This window comes from Pteropus vampyrus, unplaced genomic scaffold, assembly GCF_000151845.1.
Source record: "Pteropus vampyrus isolate Shadow unplaced genomic scaffold, Pvam_2.0 Scaffold503, whole genome shotgun sequence".
Lineage (NCBI taxonomy): Eukaryota > Metazoa > Chordata > Mammalia > Chiroptera > Pteropodidae > Pteropus > Pteropus vampyrus.
Window position 1 is genome coordinate 33,971 of NW_011889284.1, and position 19,887 is coordinate 53,857.

Here is a 19,887-nt window from a genome sequence, read left to right on the forward strand (position 1 = left end):
CGGGAGAGATGAAGGCAAGAGAGAAAACCCCACTTGTCCCACGCAGATTTTCTCACTTTTCCCATGGAGAAAGAAAAAACTATTTGAGTCCGGTGCCCCTGCTGCCTCTGCCTGCGGTCAAGAAAGCAGGCAACGGCTTGGGACTCAGGGGCTGATACTGAGCCCCCCACCCCCATCCCTGGCCTTTAATGCGACTCCAGCGAGAACAGATGTCCCAAGCCGGGCGGACTGCCCAGACCCCGCCCAGCTGTGCCCTTGGCGAAGACTTGGCTGAGGGTAGGAACTGGCATGAGGGTCCCCAAAGAGCCTTGGGGGCTCCCTCGGCCCTGGCGGGACCTGACCTCTCAGCCTTGGCCTCCTGGCCAGTGCAGCCTTGGGTGGCAGGCGGAAGCGCTCTGGAAAGACCCGTTCCTAATTCAACTAATTCCTAAAAGAGGAATGAGACACAGACAGAGGCGGAGTGAGGCCGAGAGATAGGTTCGAATAACCGAACACCAGGCATACACTCCAGGTTTGGAACCTGCAGCTCCATTCGGCCCCGGGGAGATTGCGTTGCGCTCAGGCGCTGAAGCAGGCAGGCGAGTTGGCAGCGCCAGAGCTACACCCAGGCGCACATCTGGGCAGCTTCTCCACCCAACGCAGTGCCCCAGCTCCCTTGGCACAGCCAGCATCTAGGGGGTCCCTCACCCTCTCCCCTAGGACCCAGCTTTCCCTCCTTGCACTGGGGAGCTGAGGCCCCTAACCCTCGGCAGACCGGCCCCCCAACCCGGTGCCCTCGTCTTCTGAGCTTAGCCTTGGTCCCTGCCTTCTTGTACTGGCATTCCCCGCTCCCAGTAAGGCAGAGTGCTCCTATCCCAGTGCTTTAGGATGGAGAAAGTTTCAGAGAGCGGAACAGCCCTCCTGAGATGTCTGTGCCTTTTCGTACCATTTCTCACCCAGGAAAACTGTCCAGAATTTTTAAATCTGCTTCAGAATTTGGAAGAGGAGCAGGATTTCAAGGTTTCTCACAGTCCAGGTTGTCACCTCCCCTTTGGGCCTGTGGCCAGTGCCTGGGTGCCCCAGCCCTAAAGAAAGAAAAGTGACAGTGTCCTGGGCTGTGAACTGGGAAGCCTGTTATGACAGCTGAGGCCTTTCTGCCCCCTACCATATATTAAAAAAAAAATAAGCTTTCTCCTTTCATAAGAGCAGGTCAGGTATGAAGTGCTGGTTTGATCTCTATTGTCACATGGGGGGCCTGGGAGTGGAGGTTGAGACCAAGGCTGTTCAGGCCTGGTCTGCACTGTCTCTTTCTTCTCACTTTCCTTGAGAACTAAACCGTAGAATCTAGAACTATCCTTCAGTTTTAATGTCCCCTCAAATCAACAGATTCCTCCTAGGTACAGGCAACTTCAGGTAACAGATTCCAGGGAAGAGGAGGAAATAAGGGTCACCAAAGAGGGAAAGAAATCTCCGAGCTCTGTGGGAGATCCTTGTACCCATAGGCCTGTGGACTTTCCCAGAAAAGGGGAAAAGAGAGAAACAAACACAACCCAGCAGAGTCAAAGGAGTGTCAGGGCTTCTCTGCTGCTGACTCTAATAGGGCTCAGTTTCTCTGGATCATAGTCAGTGGTTTATTAGACTGTCCCTCCGGGTGATGAAATCAGAGCTGGGGGTTCATTGGAGGTTCATTGGAGGTTCAAGGGCTTACAGTCTAGGTCATGGCTGGAATGAGAATAAATGGAGAAGGGAGAAGCAGCAACAGCTTTTCCTTCCTTCCCCCATGGACAAATGGCCTGGACTCAGGGACATCTCTGTTTTCCTTGTCATTTCCAAACACTGGACTTAGGATGAGGGTGGGAAAATCAAAGGAAAGATGCCCTCCTGATTGATCCCAGCTCCAGCCACCAGGTTTGGCAGCCCAGGGGTTGGAGCTGAGATGGCTGCTGAGTGCTTGGAGATCCCCTCTGCTCAGGCTGCGGCAAGGAGGTCTTCTTCTTTGCAACTTCTCCCCTCGCCCCTTCCCTCTCACTGCTCTGCCCCTTTTTGCCTTCTCTCTCACCTCCCCCACTCCTCCACACCTCCTTCTGTTCCTCTCCGTGTGCACAAGTGGGAGAGCAAGCAAGAGAAAAAGACCTGCGGGGTGGGGATGTGTGTTGGGGCCTCATGTCCACATGCATATTCTTCTCCTGCTCATCTAGCCAACTAGCCAGGGAAGTTGAGTGTTGGGAGGAGGGCGATGGGAGGATAGAGAGCAGTCAGAGTACAGAGAGTGTGGGGGAAGGGTCAGGAATTGGGGAAAATGTGGCTTCTTTGTATGGAGTCACAAAAAGCCGATGCACTTGGGATCCTTACCCCAAAAGGGGCCCAGGCTCCTCTGCTCTCCTGAGGCAATCACAGACATAGTGGCCCAAGAGTCATCAACATTTTTCAAAAAGGGCCAGAATCCGGCTTTAAAAACAGAATTAGGCCTATAGAGTAGCCTGAAGAGCAAAGCTTAGGAGTCTGTGGTCTGGCCAGAGAAACCACATGGAGGAGTCTTTTCTTCCAACCCCAAGCCACATGAATGCCACCAAGCCTGTGACTTCAAAGCGGGTTCTGGGAAACTGGATAAGTGGAAGAGAAGCCAAATTAACCTTGTTCCCAGGGCAGGTTAAGATTCAGGCTTCAGGATGAGTGCCTGAGTTGTCCTTGCCAGGGCTTTTCCCTCCAATTTTCCTTGCCAGGCCTTGCCCCATTCCAGGAGCAGACCAGACTCCTTCGGACTTGGGTCTGAAATGTGCTCCTTGCTCCATGCTCCACACAAGAGAAAGAAGGTGGCTCAACTCTTTTCTCCCAAGAATAAGGGTAAATTAAGAAATGAATAAGACCCCCTTAGACCACCGACAGGGGCGATTCTGGGGACGAAGGGCCCAGTTCTTAATCTCACACTAGAGAGGCAATCTTATGAGAATTCCGGAGAAGACTGTGGATTTTTGAAAGAATTCCAGTGAAATTCTCCGGAAAATGCAGGAAAATTCCTCCTCGAATTCCGGTAGGGCTTTGGGAAGGGCCTCACACTGTGTGGCACTCCCAGGGGCCAGACAGTCGGGGTCTCCTTCTGCTGAGAGAAGGCGCAAGGCTGCACGAGAGTCAGCACTCGGGATCGGACAGCTCCCGGTTCCGCCCCAGCTCCGCCAGCAACCACCGTCCTGAGGTGGAGGAGGGAGGCATTTTCTCCCCGGAGACTGAGAGGGTTTGGGGAGGTCATTTACAGGAGCCGCTGAGTTGGAAGTCAGACAGTAGAATCCGATCTGCCCATTTGCATTTGGGGTTTCCTTCCTCTACTATGTTTTCTTTCCCACTTTTGTCAGGGAGCTCTCATTTGGGGCTCTTGAATCCAACCTTTAAAAGCACGCCTGACCTCAAACCCCAAACAACATCATAACCTCAATTTCAGCTCTAAACAGAGCAACAGCGTTTTCAAAAAAAAATTTTTTTTCATTAAGCAGCATTAGAAACAAAGTGTCAGCACTCCTAAATGTGTTCAGGCTCTGGAATGGGGGTGTTCAGGCTTTGAAATGGGGGTCTTTAGGATTTAGCTCCCTCTCCAAATATTCCAGGGGACCAGTGGGCACTGATGTGTGTTTGGGGGTCCTTTCAAGGAAGTCAGTTTAGAGATGCCTCTGCCCCTGAGGCTCTGAGAAAGAGAATAATGAGTCTACCTTGTCTGAGATGGGGAAGCGGCTTGGGCAGGACAGGCTCCTCCTAGGTGTCCATTCTCCACTTCCTTAGGCTGAGGACTTCCCTCTGTGCCGAACTTCACCAGGCAGGAAGGAAGCTATCTTGGTGTGCACTGGGGGTTTCTCACTGCTCTGTCAGGGGAAGCTCATGGCTAGGTCAAACTCCACTCTATCTGGTGGATGCCTATGTCAGGCACCCTCATAGAGCTCTGGGGTGTTCCTTCAGCCTCATCAACAACCTTACAAATGTCAACATTCCTGAGGCTAAAAATGGCTCATTCCCCTGAGTCCACTGAAGTACAAATTTAACACTGAAAAGACTTTCTCTATTAATATTTCATCCTCATGACCTTATAATTTTTTAAATTTAAAAATATCCCTGTCTGGCTCAAATGGTTGTCTCTTTATTGCTTCACACTTGTTTTTTGCAACAGTGGGCAGAAGGTTGTAAAATGACCAGCTGCTCCCAACTTGGTCATTTTTCATTGATGAAAAGATATTTTGTTTTCAATGGACGTGCGTGAGTATGTTTGGGAATTAAGGAATGTAAGGAGATTAGTGCAATGTTTTGTGCTAGGGGTGTGTGTAAAGTCTGGGAGGGGTAGTGAGCGTATCTGTTCTGGTGTCCACTGGGGGGGTGTTGAGAGGGTTTGCAGGGTGAGACTCCCACCCAGGAATGTCCAGGGTCCCTCTACCTGGCCTCTGCACAGTCACTTGACTCTGTCTCCATCACCCAGAGCCCCAGCTCAATCCCCCGAATAAAACGAAGCCACCGTGAGAAACCAGGTCCAGCTTTGCATCTCATTTACATAAATATTTATTAATCGTCATTAAACTGAACAGAAACACGCAATGCACTTCGGGTGTCCGACGGGAGTTTTATCTTCGCTATAAGAGGAAGGTAAAATTGCGTGAGTGTGTGGGTGAGTGTGTGGGTGTGTTGCCTGTGGGTTTGCATTTTTGCATCGTGTGTTTGGATGCCTGATCTCCTGCCTCTGGTGGGGAAAGGTTCCTCTTTCGCCCTCTTCCTGCCCACCAGCCAGCCTGAGCCAAGAGGACAACTCGGACAAAAACCCCTTCTCCAGCCACCAGAAATCGCTGGACGTCTGGCGCCCACTGGGCACAGTCGGGCAGTAGTGGGGCTGCCCCCGGATCTCGGTCTCCATCCTCACCACGGGAAGGGGTAGAGGTGGCTGCGGGGAGGGGGGCCAGCGAGCTCTCCTCCCTCTGCTCCCGGTCGCCCGCGCCGGGCCTGCGTGTGCGTGCGGTGCGGTGTGCGTGTGTGTGTCTCATGCAAACCCTCCCTCCCCAAACCGACCCCCCAAAAACAGTTTGCCATTCCATACAAATTTGGAAATAGGTTTTTTAAAAACAGCATGACGCACAACGGGGATGGGGCGGGGGAGGGCAGTGGCACTGGGGCCCCAAATCTCCGAGTCACTGATTGTAAGAACCTGGGGAGGAGGAGGGGGCGGCGCTGGCCCCCACTTCACCAAAGTGCACAAATCCGCGCTTGGGCGGCGCGGCCCGCGGGCCGGGAGGGGCATCCCGGGGCCGGGCCGGGCCGCTAGGCTCAGTCAGAACCTCCTTGCATAGATATTTGTGTCTTTTTATTATTGGTAGTAGTATAATTTTTTTTATTTTATTTTATTTTATTTTTTTGCCTTTTATTGCTTCTAAAAGTTCTTACTGCGTTTTCTCTCCGATCCGGACTCTGCGTTTGGCCTCCGTCGCCTATTTGCTTTTTTTTTTTTTTTAATTTTTTTGTATGTTTGTTTTAAAAAAGGAAAAGGGAAAAAACTGGGTTCTAGTTACAAATTGTCTTGGCTTCTCTCTCTCCTCTCAATCCACATTCCCTCCCGCCAAAATTAAAATCACAAAACGCTGAGACTAGGTGTTGAGGGTGAGGGCATTTCAGGTCCAGGCTTGGGCACCCTGACTTCTGCCCTCTTCAGGAAAGAGGGAATGCCCAGCTCCTTTCTACCTTGGCAGCTCCGTGTCTTTTTTAAAAGTAGTGGTAATTGTAGTAGTCATAATAATAATAATAATAATAATAATAATAATAATAGGGAAACAGTATCTCACAGCTCAGCTGCCCCCTTACCAACGCCTTTGGGCTTGCAGGGGGAAGGGAAGGAGGAAACCTAAGTATAAGGATTGAGAATTGGGGTGGGGGTCTCCAGGGAGTGACCGAAGAGGGGTCTCTGAAGAAGTGCTCTCTGAGAAAGAGGAGGAGGAAACCCCTTGGGGAGAGAGAAGGCGAGTCCCCTGGGAGAATCGAGGCCCCTGGGACGGGCCACCCACAGGTAAGAGGACCGCGCTGCCCAGGAGAGCAGCGGGACCCGCTGCCCGCACCTCGCGCCCGGCGCCAGGGTAGGTGAGGGTGCCCCTGCGCTCGGGGGCTGGGGACAGGGGTGCGGGCAAAGGCAAAAGAAAATGAAAGGGGCGGGCGCGAGGTCTCAGTTATGGAAAAACGCGTTGAGCTCCTCGTACATGGGGCCCCGGTCGTGGTGAAGGTGCATATCGTAAGACAAGAGATTCTCGGAGTGGACGCCCCCGCGCACCGCGGACGAGCCGAAGACCAGCCCGTGGCCCGTGGGCCGCGAGCCGGGCAGCGCTGAGTAGTGCATAGAGTAATGATAGCTCTTCTCGTGGTCGGGCGACGAGTCCTGCTTGAGCGAGAAGTTGCCATTGAGACATAGCGGTGGGCTGAGCGGGCCTTCGTACTCCGAGCTGTTGTAGTCCGGGCTCGCGCCGCCGCCGCCCGCCGCCGCATACAGCGTCTCATAGGCGGCGCAGTAGCCGTGGGTCCGCAGGGCGTGCGCCGCGCCGCCGCCCAGGCCGCCTGCCGCCTGGCACTGTGCGCCCGCCAGGCGCGAGCACGGGTATGGATAGGGGTGCATGGCGAACGGGCCTCCAGAGCCATGGAAGCGGCCGGTACCGTCAGCGCCCTGCTCCGTGAGGAAGTTGCGCGAGTTGAGCTGCAGGCAGCCGGCCACCAGGTTGGTGGTGGGCTGCGACAGGCCCTTGCACAGCGTCTGCACGTAGGACACCAGGTCGGGCCGTTTGCCGGAGCGTAGGATCTCCGAGAGAGCCCAGATATAGTTCTTGGCTAGTCGCAGCGTCTCGATCTTGGACAGCTTCTGTGTCTTGGAGTAGCAGGGCACCACCTTCCGCAGGTTGTCCAGCGCCGCGTTCAGGTCGTGCATGCGGTTGCGCTCCCGTGCGTTCGCCTTCTGCCGCCGCAGCTTGGAGCGCTCCAGGCGTGCCTTGGTCATCTTGCGCTTTTTGGGCCCCCGCTTCTTGGGCCGCTCGCCCTCTGCCTCGTCCAGCCCTTCCTCCTCCTCCTCTTCCTCCTCCTCCTCGCCCCCCAGCTCGCCTTCCTCCTTGACCTCGGCCAGCGCGGCCTCCGGCACCTCGTCTGCGCGAAGAGGCACTGGCTTCGCGGCCCGGGCGGGTCCCGGAGCCCCGGGTCCCGGTGGAGGGGGCGGCGGCGCGTCGCTCTTGTCGCTCCTCGGCTCGTCGTCGTCGCCGTCGCCCCAGCTGGCGAACTTGGGCACGTCCGAGAGGAGACCGGGCTCGCTGAACAGGCGGGTCAGCATGGTGCCTGAGGGCGCCCCGCGGGCGGGAAGGGGAGACATAGTATAGAGTGAGGGGCGCACTGGGGTCATGCCAACTATCCCCAACCCACCTCCACCCGCGAGTCCCCTGCAGGTTCCTGCCTAGGGGACCCTGGATGCCCACCTCCTCCGCCTGCCCCGCCTAGACCCGACCCAGCCCTAGCCCGACCGCTCGCCCGCTCGCCCGCCCGCCCGCCCGGGATCTCGGCCCAGGCCCTCTCTCCGGCGCTGGGCCCCGGCTCCGCCCCGCGTCTGAACGTGGGGCCGCTCCTAGAGCTTGGGTCTTCTTGGGGTCAGGCAGGGACAGAGCAGGGGCTTCAGGGAACAGATATCTTCGCCGGGGGAGCCGGCGCGCTTGCCCTGAAAGCCTCTTCTCTCTGCGCGGTGAAGGAAAGCTGGGCGGCCGGAGGTGGGAACAGCTTCCCCGCTCGGCGGCTCTGGCGACCCCGGCCCCTCGGCCCGGCTCCCCACCCCTCCCGTGGTTCTCACCCCCACGCTCCCTAATCCAATTTGCAACTTGGCCGCGCGCCGCCCTCAGCTCGGTCCCCACCCCCGCAGTCCCAGTTCCAGAGGCAGGAGGATCGTCTCCTCTAGCCGTGCGTCCCCAGCTCCCGGAGCCAGCTCCGGGCGGCGAGGACCGAGAAACCCGGCGTGGGGAGGAGACAGAGAAGCGAGCCCCGTCCGTCTCCCCTGCGATCAGGGACCCTCTTCCCCCCTTCAAACTGCCTCCCTCCCACACGGCTCTTCGGATCTCGTTGTATTTAGGGATTGATGGGGGAAAATCCAAATTTGTTTGTTTGCTTCTCTCTCTTTTTTTTTTTTTTCGCGGTGGGAAAAGGTTGCAGGTTCCTCTGGGACAACCATAGGGAGGTCCCACCTTAGCCTCTTCACGGCCTCCCCATGATCCTGCCCCCCCCAGCCCATCGCAGGCAGAGACGCCTCCCTCTGTAGCCCCCTGAGCTGCAGCCCCTATGGGAGAGGGAGCTGGGGTCGCCTCTGATGCTCGCCCCATGAGGGGTCATCTCCCAGGAAGGGGGCATTTGGGGACCCTCCTGTCGGCCGAAGCAGCCTCCCCCCGGCCCCAACTAGCAGGTCAGATCTAGATCCTTTTCGGACAACTTACCTCCGAGAGGAGTCAAGGGGAGAGGGGAGGGGAGGGGGGAGGGGGGCAAGAGAGAGGGGGAGAAGAGGAATCTTCTCGCTTATTTCATTGTTCCCCCATCTTCAGGGAGCGGGGGCAGCGGCTCCTCAAGGCGGCGGGCGCCGGCGTCTTCAGAGCGCCATGCGAACCGCGGAGCGAGTGTGGCATCTCTACCAGGCGGGGTACCAGCCTCTATGCCAGGCCATATGGGCTTGGCACGTCACGGGCAGCAGCTATCACATGAGAGACGGTGATTGGCATGCGTCTGCATTGGGGGAGAGCCGGCTCCCCCGGGACCCGCCGCCATCTGTCACTCTCTACTCCAAAAAAAAAAAAAAAAAAATTAAATAAATAAAGAAAATAAATAAATATCTCTGCCGCCCTCCCCTCCTCGCCCAACGCAGGGAAAGCAGGGATTGAGAGGGAGGTGGGAGGAGTTGCCCCCCTTAGATATAGAGCCCCCCACATGGGAACAATAGGTGGCAAGGCTGGAAATTGGGGGTGGGGGTTGTGGTGGCCTCAAATTCCATGCTCCCTCCAGGGTCCTGCTCAGTCCATTTTTTCCCTTGCAGGCCCCCAAAGGTGGGTCAGAGACCAGACCCTCAGGTCTAGAAAAGGGACCTCTGTTCTTGCCCCCACCCCCAGGAGGATCCCCATAGCCTCAAAGGGACAGCTGAGGCCCCTCCCAGGATGGGCATGGGGGTGTCCCTGGCCCAAGCCCCATAGGTAGATGTTGGCACCATGCCATCCCTCATCCCTGTCTGCCCCTCCCCCACCCACCCTCACGCACACACAACATATGTGGCTGAACGAAATTCAAACCAAGGGAAAGACAGAGAAAAGGAAAGACTTGCCTGGATGTCTGTGCCTTTGCATGGGCGTGTGTGTCTGTGGGGAGCATGTGTGTCTATCTGTGGAGTCACCTGATGAGAGAGGTTTCCTTGTGTGATTAGGGGCATATGTATGTTGGGGTGGGGGTAAAGAGGGACCCCTGGGATCAGCCTCTGCACCCAGCATTTAGGAATGGGGGAGAAAGTGTCAGTATGGATTCCTAACCCAGAAACCTCTCACTCCTCACGTGCCAACATCCCCTCACTCTGACAGACAAGTGACCATCCTACCAACCTCTTTCTCTTCTGGCCTTCTGACTGGATAATTTTAGGGGGGCGGGGGGCTGAGAATTGCCTAAAGTTCCTGTGAGACTCAAGCATTCTCCTCCTCTTGCAAAAAAAAAAAAAAATACTGAAAATACTGAAGCCAACTCCAGCAGTCCTGAGAGTGACCAAGGAGAGGTGGGTCAGACATGTATCTTGATAAAGAGAGTAGGAAATTGTTTTTATCTTATAGCTCACCTTTCAACCCTCTCACAGGGCCAGACACAGACGCAAAAGGCATGGGTTGAGGGAGGTAGCTTTATACATATTTGCGCGCGTGCGCTCACGCGCGCACACACACACACACACACACACACACCTGTTTCTCACCCCATGGTGCAGAAAATAGATACGCACCTCTATTCAGACAGATACATGTATATGAGCAGGTAATCACAGCCAGGTGTAGTGAGACCCTGGCCCACACCCTGATTTTGTGTGTTTCAAACCCACATTTCCTGTTCTTCCCCACCCTCCAGCTTACATACGCACAACTTCAGTTAAGTGCACACACTATGATGTCAACCATGTGCCAAGCACTGTGGTGGTGCAAAGATGAGGACTTCACCCTCAATCTAGACAGATATGGTTTTCTCCCTCTAGGAGCCTCCAGAGGCCATCTTGGGCTGGTAAGACACTGATCTGATGCTTGGCAGAGTGAATTTGGTTCTAAATAGAGGCACATACAATGGCTAAGGAAGCCTTGGAGAAAGGGGGCTGGTGGTTTCTGAGGCTCTCGAGGCACTTGGCGGGAACCAAAAGGAGCCTCGGAAAGAACAATCTCAAATCTCTTTTCACAGAGGCCTGACTTTCCCAGGAACACACAAGTGGAGAACAGAACCCAAGGACTTGACTACCAGTCCAGTGCTCCTTCTACAACCCCACAGTCTGCCTCAGTGGTCTCTAAGCATGAGACGCCGATGGCGATCCATTCATAGATCCTGGGTCTGGGAAGGTAGAATCCTGCCTATGGCAGGTGGCCTGGGGGATTCTAGCCATGGCAGAGAGAGGCCAAAGAATAAGCCCCAGGTAGGGTAAAGGCTCGGCTATGCTGGCCAAGCCCTTGCCCAAGTTTGGGCATAGCCTCAAGGGCTTTATTGTCCCTTTACAGAGGGTGGAGTCTTCAATCCTGACACATGGCCAGTTGAGCTCCCCAGTTGTATGGCATTTTGGTTACTTGTACATGCTTTGGGCTCTGATTCCTGGCCAACTGCACTTACTAGCTTTAAAGACTGATGAATGCCTTGAGCAAGTTACATAACATCTTCCAGTCTTGATTTCCCCATCTTTAAAATGGGGATAATTATGTCACACCTCATAGAGCTGTTGTTAGTACTAAATGTGATAATACTCATAATGAGTTTATCACAGGGCCAGCAATATCATGAGCCTTCAGTGTCAGCTCCCATTTTTATTAAAGCACCTTGTAAACTGTAACATGCTTTACAATATTAATTTCGTGCACATACCCCCCCACACACACATTCAGAATGCTCAGAACTGAGTTTTTGTTGAATTAATGGGTGAATTAATGGATGAGTAAGTGAATGAATGTTTCTGTGGAGTACAAAGGTACCCCCTGCCCTCTCCTTTGGACACTGAGGGCCAGGTTAAGCCTCTCAGGGCCATGCCAGCTCCAGGCAGGAGGCAGGAGGTAGAATCTTGCTCAGGATAAGGGAGCCCTTGGGAAGTCCTTCAATCCCTCCCCTGTTCTCCTATCAGGAATGACTTCAGTTCTATGGGTCTGAGAAGCCCTCTGTTAGTTCCCCAGAGAAGGAGGTCTGAGGGGGAGGGTGTACACAGGAGTGTGGAGAACTTTATCCCTCTCAGTCTGTTTCCTGCCCCTGTCTTTTCTTCCTTCAGAAAAATGGAACAAGTTTTTCTCACTCGACACATTTCAACTTTTTTTTTAGAAGATACAATAAAAAAAAAAAAAACGGGAAAATTGGAACAGAGGGAGGTGTGGGATGGGCTGGTCTCAGACATCGGCTTGAAAGAGGTACAACGCACACATGTCCACAGACACACAAACAAGCATGAACATACAGTGACATACATGCTCCTCTGTGTACACTCAGAGATGCAGAGATGCAGTGACAGAGAGACAGAAAGAGCCAGAAATGGAAGGAAGGAGAGGGAAGGAGAAGGACACCCAGAGATGCCATCTGTTCCTCCCCCTGGCATTGGGGGAAGGGAGTTGGTGAGGGGCCTGGTCCCCTCTGGATCTCTGAGAGGGAAAGGCAAATGGTGGGCACCTCAGTCAGGCCTGGAAAACTCCCATTTCTGCTGCCCGCCCCTGTGGAGGGCGCTGGGAGCTGGGGGTCTGAGGTTCCCATGGAGACATAGTCCCATCCCAAGGGAGGCCACAGTCTGGGCACCTAAAATGGCTGCCTCAGAGGGGTGGCAGCCATTTTGTGCAGGCTTAGGTCCTTGGGGGGGCAGGGGTGAGGGAGCCAAGATCCTGGAGCAGAGAGAGAGGAAGGCATAGGTCATTCCTGAGCAGTATAGGAGAATCTCACTGGGGGACAGGATGAATGTTCTATAAAATTGCTCTCATCACACCCCTGCTCCACCAAAAGAAATACATACACACTCCATTCTGACGCCCAGAAGGACACCTAGCCAGACGCCACCACTGCCATGCCCCAAATAAGATTGGTGGGGGAAGTGCGCTGGAGAAGGAGGCTTGATTTCCCACCAAAGTGCCAAGCTGTGGGGAGCAGGTGGATTAGAAGCCAGGTGTCCATTCCCTGGCCACAGCCATAAATCCATCTCCTGGGGCCTCCCGGGGCTGAGGTGGGTAGGCAAGCGAAGAAAGAGGGCGGGAATATGAGGAGGGGCATCTCATTCTCACCCCCACCTCTGATTTGAGGGGAAGAGCAGGAATTTGGAGATCCTCTGAGGGCCTGTACTCCTGGCATGAGCTGAGCTGTGCGGGAGAAGGAAGGGGAGGGGGCAGGCTGGCACTGCCCAGACGGCGCCTGTTCCATCAGTTGGGGATGCTCGAAGCTTCCTCCTGAAGCATAAGAGCACCTGCTACCCCCTTCCCCAGCCCCTGCCCCACCTCAAGTCCAAACGGACCTTGGGGGAGGGGAACCTGCCGCTTCTTCCTGGCTCTGGGGTGGGCACCTGCCCCGCTGCCCCCTCCCCCCGCCCGCCGCAGTGTTCTAGGGAGCGGCGGGCACGCCAGATGGCGTGGCTGAGAGTGCGGCGACGTTGCCGGGAGGTGAGGGCTGGCAAGGGTGATATGCGGCTGCGTGCCTTGTGGTGCCACAGGGGAGGGGGAAGGGAAGGACCAGTGAGGTGTAGCCACCCCCTCCTTGCTGACCTCTTGTCCTGACCTCCAGCATACTATCAGGATTCTCCTCCACTTCCTTTGCCTGTGCCCTGGGCTCCTATTCTGGGTCTAGGCCCCGCCCGAAGATGGGTGGGCACAAGCCCATGGAGCCAGGCTTGATGCTGAGAGTCCTCAGTTGGACCCCTGCTGCACCTTCCACCCTCTCCGGAAACAAAGGGCGATGGAAGAGCAAAGCCAGCCCCCTTGGGATTGTTCCTTTGCTCCAAAAGTAGAGTTACCTTTGCCCCATAATCTTTGACTTCTGGCTTCTGCACCCCACTTTTCTGATAAGGGCTCCTTCGTGGATGGGTGCTGGTTCCTGAGTCTCCCTTTTGTCAAATGGTTCCTAGATGGACACCTCCTCCTGGGAGCCTTCCCTGACCTTCCCAGGCAGCGCAACTTTGGTACTTACCACCCTGTTAGAAGGATTCATTCACCCATCTATCTCCCTAACTTGACCTTGGTGGCTACTTGTTTTGTATCTCAATAGTCCAGTGCTTCACACAGGCTATACTGAGTTGGCGCTCCATAAATACTTGTTGCACTAATGCCCGGCTGGTTTAGACTGTTTGAGATACTGGAGCCTTTCTCTGCAGAATCTCCTAAAGCAGTAAGGCTAAGGATCCTGAGTCAAGCCCAGACCCCCCAGACCCCTCCTCCTGTCTTTTGCACAAATTTCAGTCTGGAAAGGTGGACTTGGATAGGGAACAGATTCCCCCCAAAGTGGCTTTTAGAGAGAAAGTTTAGGGCATGGAGGCTGAGCCTGGGAGTGCTCGACCTTCCAATCCCTGGGCACTGAGCTCTGGTTCTGAGGCCACATGAGGTCCCACTGTGCCTCCTCCACCAGGGTGGTTCCTGCCAAGCTGAAGACCCCCTTGCTTGGGCCTCATACCTCTCAGCAGGCTCAGAGCCCCTCTCCTTCCTACCCCACCCCATTCCTACCCTGCATGGGGAGAACAAACTCCTCGAGGGGAGAGGAAATAAGGTCGAGGGACACCTGGCTGAGTCTCACTCCCATTGCCTTTTGTTCTTTGCTGATGCTACTCCCTAGATAACCCCCCACCCCAGCCCCAGTATCTCAGGACCACTCTGTCTTGTGGGTCTGGACCACCCTGCTCCTCTGGGAAGGCCCATTCTTCTGGTCCTGCATAGGATCAAGGCTACTCATCCTACCTTCCTATCTGAAAGACAAAACTGAACATGATATTCTCCTACTCAGGCACCTTCAGTGGCTCCCCATCACCCTTAGGATCAGACCATGCTGCTTAGGGACATCGCTGATCTGGCTGCTGCCCAACTCTCCCTCGATACCCTGCCCCTCAGCAACTCTAAATTGCTTCCACTTTCACAAGACTCATGCCTATGAGCTTTTGCTCAGATTGTCCCCTCTGCCTGAGCTGCATCCTTTTCTCACCTTTTAAGCTTAAGCATCACCTCCTCCAGGAAGCCTCTCTGGGTTAGATACCCCTCTTTTGCACACCTCTGCAGAGACACAGGTCATGACATTTGCCTCGTGGGTCTTTCCCATCTTATAGCACATTCTTGGAAAGCAGAAACTGGGCCCAGAGCCTGGCGCACAAAATATCCTCAACAAGTGGTTGTAGCACCAAAGCCCTGTCCTGCCACTGCTGGAGGAGTTTCCAGTTTTATCCCAGATATTGAAGGCTGCAGCCAGGGCAGGACACCCACCCACAGAAAGCCTCTCCTCTGCGATCAGCCTCCCCTACAATCCCAGCACCGCTGTGGAAGTCAGGCTTCCCTTCTGTAAAACGGGCCCGCCTGCCGAGACTGTCATTAAGTGTTAAAGGAGCTAACAGGTGTGGAGATGCTGCCTCAGCCCACGGCCTTATCCAGATATGTTTGATTTAGCCTCAACCCCATGACCAACTTTATTTTACAAAATCTTTGTTTCTGGAGCTCTGTCCATTACATCTTTATTCTGCTTTTCTTGTCAGTTTTCCAGGTGAGCAGTTGGGATGTCCTGTCCCTGCCCCTTCAATGGTCCACACAGGAGGGCAGTCAGACTAAGAAGGAGCTCAAGGTGGCCAAAAGAGCACTGGACTTAGCAGAGCTGTGACCTTGGTCAAATCACATGACCCTCTGCTTCCTCATCTGTAAAATGGGAATAGTGCCCCCTGCCCACCTGCTCATCTCCCTCAGCACTGACAGGAGAGCCGAAAGGACAGTCAGTTATGAAGCGCAGTCAGGTTATATCCTGATGGAAGGGGGATGGTGGGCACCTGGTGGGGCAGTGCAGGGCAGCGGGAAGAGTACAGAACTGGTGTGTGTCCTAGGCTCTCTCTCCTCCAGGTGGCTTTGCTGTGAACTTCCTTGAGACCTGGGCATTTCTTGGTTTCCTCTCCTGGAAATCAGAGCCAAGGATCTGGGCTGGGGACTTCTGAGGGCCTGCTACTGGATAGTTCTCAGATGCTTCCCTTGAGCCTGGCACAGGCTCAGTGGATACAGATGACCCACAGATGTAGTGGTGCTGGTACTCATAGGAGGACAGCTCGAGGGCAGTGGAGGGGGTAGGGGGAAGGATGTGTACATGGAGGGGACAGCCGGGGCAGGAGGTCACAATTTAACCAGAGACCTCTTGGCTCAGCCCGTGGGAAACTGGAGCCCAGGACGGTGTGAATGAGACTTAGCCACAACTTCCCTGCTTCACTACTCGAAAGGGCCAGGATGGGCACGGGGAGGAAAGGAAACAGTCTAGGGTTGGGAGCATCAGAGATTAATGCCCCCTTTTACAGATGAGGAAACCACAGCACAGAAAGAGGAAGCAACTTGCCTGGTGTCGCACAGTAAGTGAGTAACGGAGCTGGGACTAGAAATTAGGACCTCAGTTTTTGCTTTGGGGTCTTCCTGTCCCTTGGGCTCAGGGCTTTCTGCAATAATGTAATATATAATCCATACTAATGACAATGGTGGGCATTATCAGTGTCAGGCTCTGGGCTTCACATGCAACATCTTGCTTCATTCTCGCCATGACCTTGGAGGTGGGGTTACTATTTCCTCCACTTAAAGACAAGGATGCTGGAGCACAGAGAGGCTGGGGTTAATGTTAAGGCCAAGGTCACACAGCTAGTAAGTGGCAGAGCCTGATTTGAACCAAGCTCTGACTGAGTTTATGCTTTAATTACTTATCACATACTGTGTTCCTTTCTCCAAAACCCCCATGATCTCCACAATGTGAGACCAGTACACTTTGCAATAGAAAGGGAAGGAGCGTGCCCTGGGAAGGACTGGTACCCAGCTTTTGCCCTCTGTCCAAGCCCTTAAGTCAACAGAGCCAGTGCTCTGGCCTGAGTCTCTGAAGTTCTACTAATGGATGGGTAGGGGCTCCCTCTATACACGGAAGAGGCAGTCACATTAAACGTGGAGTTTCTCCACCCTGCATTCCCTCTTTCCTCAGCTCCTTCAGAAGGTGTCCTCCTTGACCTTGCAGGCTCACCAAGGTGCTTCCTCCACCACGATGTCCTCCCTGATGTTCCCGGGGGGAACTGTTGCTTTCTCCTCTGGCCCTTGGCACCACGTCGAGCATTTGGGGATGGACAGGCCAGCTGGAACCCCAGTTTTACCACTTGATCACTAGCCACCTGCCACACGGTTCTGTTTTGTCTGTAAAATGGGAATAAGGAGCCCAACGTCCAGGTGGTTCTGCTGTGAACAGAATCTTTGTGAGGATTAGAAGCTAAGCGTTGTCCTGTGAGGAAGCACCTGGTACCCAGTGAGTCCCTGCCACTCGCTCTTTCTCCTCCTTGTCCTTCTCCTCCTGGCTTTCTCCCTGTTCTCTCCTCATCACCCCGCCGCGCTCCTGGCACAGAGCCCGGCGCGCCCCAGCCGCCCTAGCCCGGCTCGCAGCCTGACTTCCTGCCCGGCGGGTTCCCTCGGCACGTGCCCCGCACCCCCTGGGGCCGCGCCACCTCCTGGCCAGCCTGCGCGCGCCCTCTCTCCCGGAGCTGGGCTTGGGCGGCTGGTCGCCTCTTGGAAAGGGATCCAAAGGACCGCTCAGAGGTGGGGTCGCGGTGGGGGTGGATGGGAGCGGGCCGGAGGCGGCGGTAAGAGGACGCTGCCCCTTTAAGGTGCCACCGCCGCGTGGCAGGGAAACAGCTTGTGCCAGCCCCATTCCGCCCGGCTCCGCTCGCAACAAGAAACACAATGCATAACAATCAGACGCGCACTTGGAGCCGTGCCACGCGGCGGGGGCGGGGCGGGGCCGCCGGCGGGGCAGGGGCGCCGGGGTCGCGACCTCGGATCGGCGTCCGGCAGCCCTGGCCTAGTGCTCCCCACTCGGCCGCTCTGCGCCGGGTCCAGGCGCCCCCGCGCCGGGGTTCCCCTGCCTCGCTCCCTCTCACCTACCCTCCCTCCCTGCCTTCGCGCTCCCTACAAAGTTCATTCCTACTAACTCTTTTCCAGGCCACTTCCCCCTCACATCTGACAATCCGGGGCCCCTCATTCTCCCAGTAATCACTCCACTGCACTAATTGCACATGCAAATATGCAAATGCGTATTAATTAATTACTATACTAATTAGTTCTGTGGTATTTGCGAGTAATAAATCATTGGATGGGAGCGAGGAAGCTGGAGACCTGGCCCATTTTCATTCTGCATAAAATTTTAATGGTCTCTCTGGCTGATCCGGGACGGCAGCGCGCGGAGAGGTTCTTAAAGGGCCAGTGGCGGCAGGAAGGGGCATAGGCGGGGAGCGCGGGGCGACTCCAGAGGGGATGGCGCCCTGGGCGGGATTTGGAGCTGCAGCCCCACGCCCTGCAGAGGCGGTCTCCAGCGTGGGGTTGGCTTTTCACGTCCCCTCCGGGGCTAAGTGTCCTTCTAGGTGGCTTCTAAAGAGAGAATCCCAGCAGAGGATGAGGCTGAGCTCGGTTTCTTTAAGAAAGGAACGAGGGCAAGGAGCTGTGAGAGGCCAATACCAAGGCCTTTGGGGCCCCAGGGAGACAGAAATGAAGACTCCACCTCTAGGATGTCAGAGTAAACTGAGGCACTGGACAAGCTAAGCTTAGCTCTCACTCCTATCTGTCCCTAGGGGAAGGAAGTTACTTGGATGTCCTGGGTGCCCCAGTCTCTTCTTTGGCTCTGGAGAGGGCCACCGAGGCGAAGGGTGCCTCCAGCGTTCCCTTTCCACATGATCAAACCTCTGCCACACCCCCATGGGCACCAGCTGGCACCCTGGCAGAGCGGTTCTGGGCTTGAGAGGGCCCCCAGGACTCTGCTTTATTTCCAGGAGGTAGTCAAGACCTGGGCACAGGGAGGGGGCTGGCTGCTTTGCAGGAACATTGACTCAAAGAGGCAAAGGATGTACCTCCTGATTGCACCCAAACCAGAATCTAAAGGGATGCTAGAGGTGGGAACGCTGAGGAAATGGAGGCTGCAGGCCTGTCCTGAGCTGGGGTCTCCAATACCAGGGTCTCTAGTCTGGTTCTGCTCACCCTCCAAACCTCTGCCATCATCAAGCCCCTGGGTGGGGCAAAGCCTAAAGGGCATTAGTGCTCTAGTCGGGGTAGATAATAGTAACAACAAACAATACTATGAGTTTGGTGAACATTTATTTAGCTGGAGACCTGTTCTGAGGGCTCTAGATGTCTCACAACCACTCAGTGCCATGGGTTCTGTTGCTGTCCCCATTTTAAAGATGAAGAAACAGGAGCACAGGAAGGTTAAGCCCAAGGATACTCAGCTGGGAGTAGTGGAGTGGGATCTGAACCCAGACAGTCCAGCTCTGGCATCTGAGTTCTTTCCACCACACTCTCCCACCTCTCTTTCCATCACCATGTCTTCAGCACCTGCTGAGAGCCAGGCCCTGTGTTGAGAACTTCATGCGCAGTGTCGCATTCAATCCTCACAGCAACCCAGGAGGTAGCTTCTGGAATTCTCCCCATTCTAGAGCTGAAGAACCCAAGGCCCAAAGAGGTGGACAAAGTTGCTGTGGGCAGATGGGGGAGGGGGGAGGATGTAGCAAGGCCAGGCTCACATCTGGCCTGTGTGACAGCAGAGTCCAGCAGGCAGGCTCTCTGATGTCTCCCCATTCTGCAGGGGATGAGGCAGGAAAGGGTCATGGCAGCCCCTGCTGATTAGAGAACAAGAAATGGAAGGGATTTGACAGACTGGGGAGAACTTAATTCTTGAGAGGTGGGGGCTTCAGGAGCTGGAGTGAGGTGGAAGCTTTTACTTCCTTCCCAAGAAGCAGGTTGGGGAAGGGCATGGCTACCAGAGTCAGGATGGGATGGGGGATGAAGGGATACGAGAGAACAGAAAGGCCCAGAATGAGAAGCCCAGTCAGAACCCTGGTTGGTTTGTTCTTAATTTTGTTCCCAGAATTCCTACCTGTCCTCCCATTTTCCCTGAAATCCCCTGAGAACCCTTACCCCAAGATTTGCTCTGTGGGGAAACCCAGGAGATCCAGTCTCTGCTCTTTCCAGCAGGGGGATAAGGAGATAATACTGTCACTTGTAACCACTTACTATGTGCCAGGCACTTTATGTGCATCAACTTGTTTAATTTTCACAAAAATTCTGTAATTATTATCTCTAGTTTATAAATGGAGACATTGAGGAAAGAGAGGTTAAGTTACTTGCCCAAGGTCACATGGCTAATAAGTGAGAGACCTGGATTTGAACACCTAACCTCTTGTGCTGCACCATCCTGCTCCCCCTTTTCACAGTGGCAGTAGGCCTTTCACCTAGTGTGCCTTTGGAATTTGCAGATGCTCAGAGAAAGAACATGCCATGTGCCTGCCATTCACATGGCCCTGGCCCCCATCCCGCATGGATTTTCCTAGTGCCTTTTATATGTTAGTGGGAGTTGGGCAAAGTGAATGTTCAGGAGGCCCATATCCCTCCTCTCATTACCCTGGAGATGAGTGTGTGTGAGTATCTCCCCAGCATTCCTTGCCCCCTCCCAGCCTATCCTTAAAAGAGA

At 54.8% G+C, this 19,887-nt stretch overlaps 1 protein-coding gene across 1 annotated transcript; it reads right to left on the bottom strand.

Annotated features, from left to right (window-relative positions):
• Positions 1-6,113: 6,113 nt before the first annotated feature.
• On the bottom strand, positions 6,114-7,343 carry NEUROD2 (neuronal differentiation 2). The gene has a single exon (XM_011383012.1). The coding sequence runs from the start codon at positions 7,337-7,339 to the stop codon at positions 6,158-6,160; it is 1,182 nt and encodes a 393-aa protein (XP_011381314.1). The 5' UTR covers positions 7,340-7,343; the 3' UTR covers positions 6,114-6,157.
• Between the last annotated feature and the right edge of the window lie 12,544 nt (positions 7,344-19,887).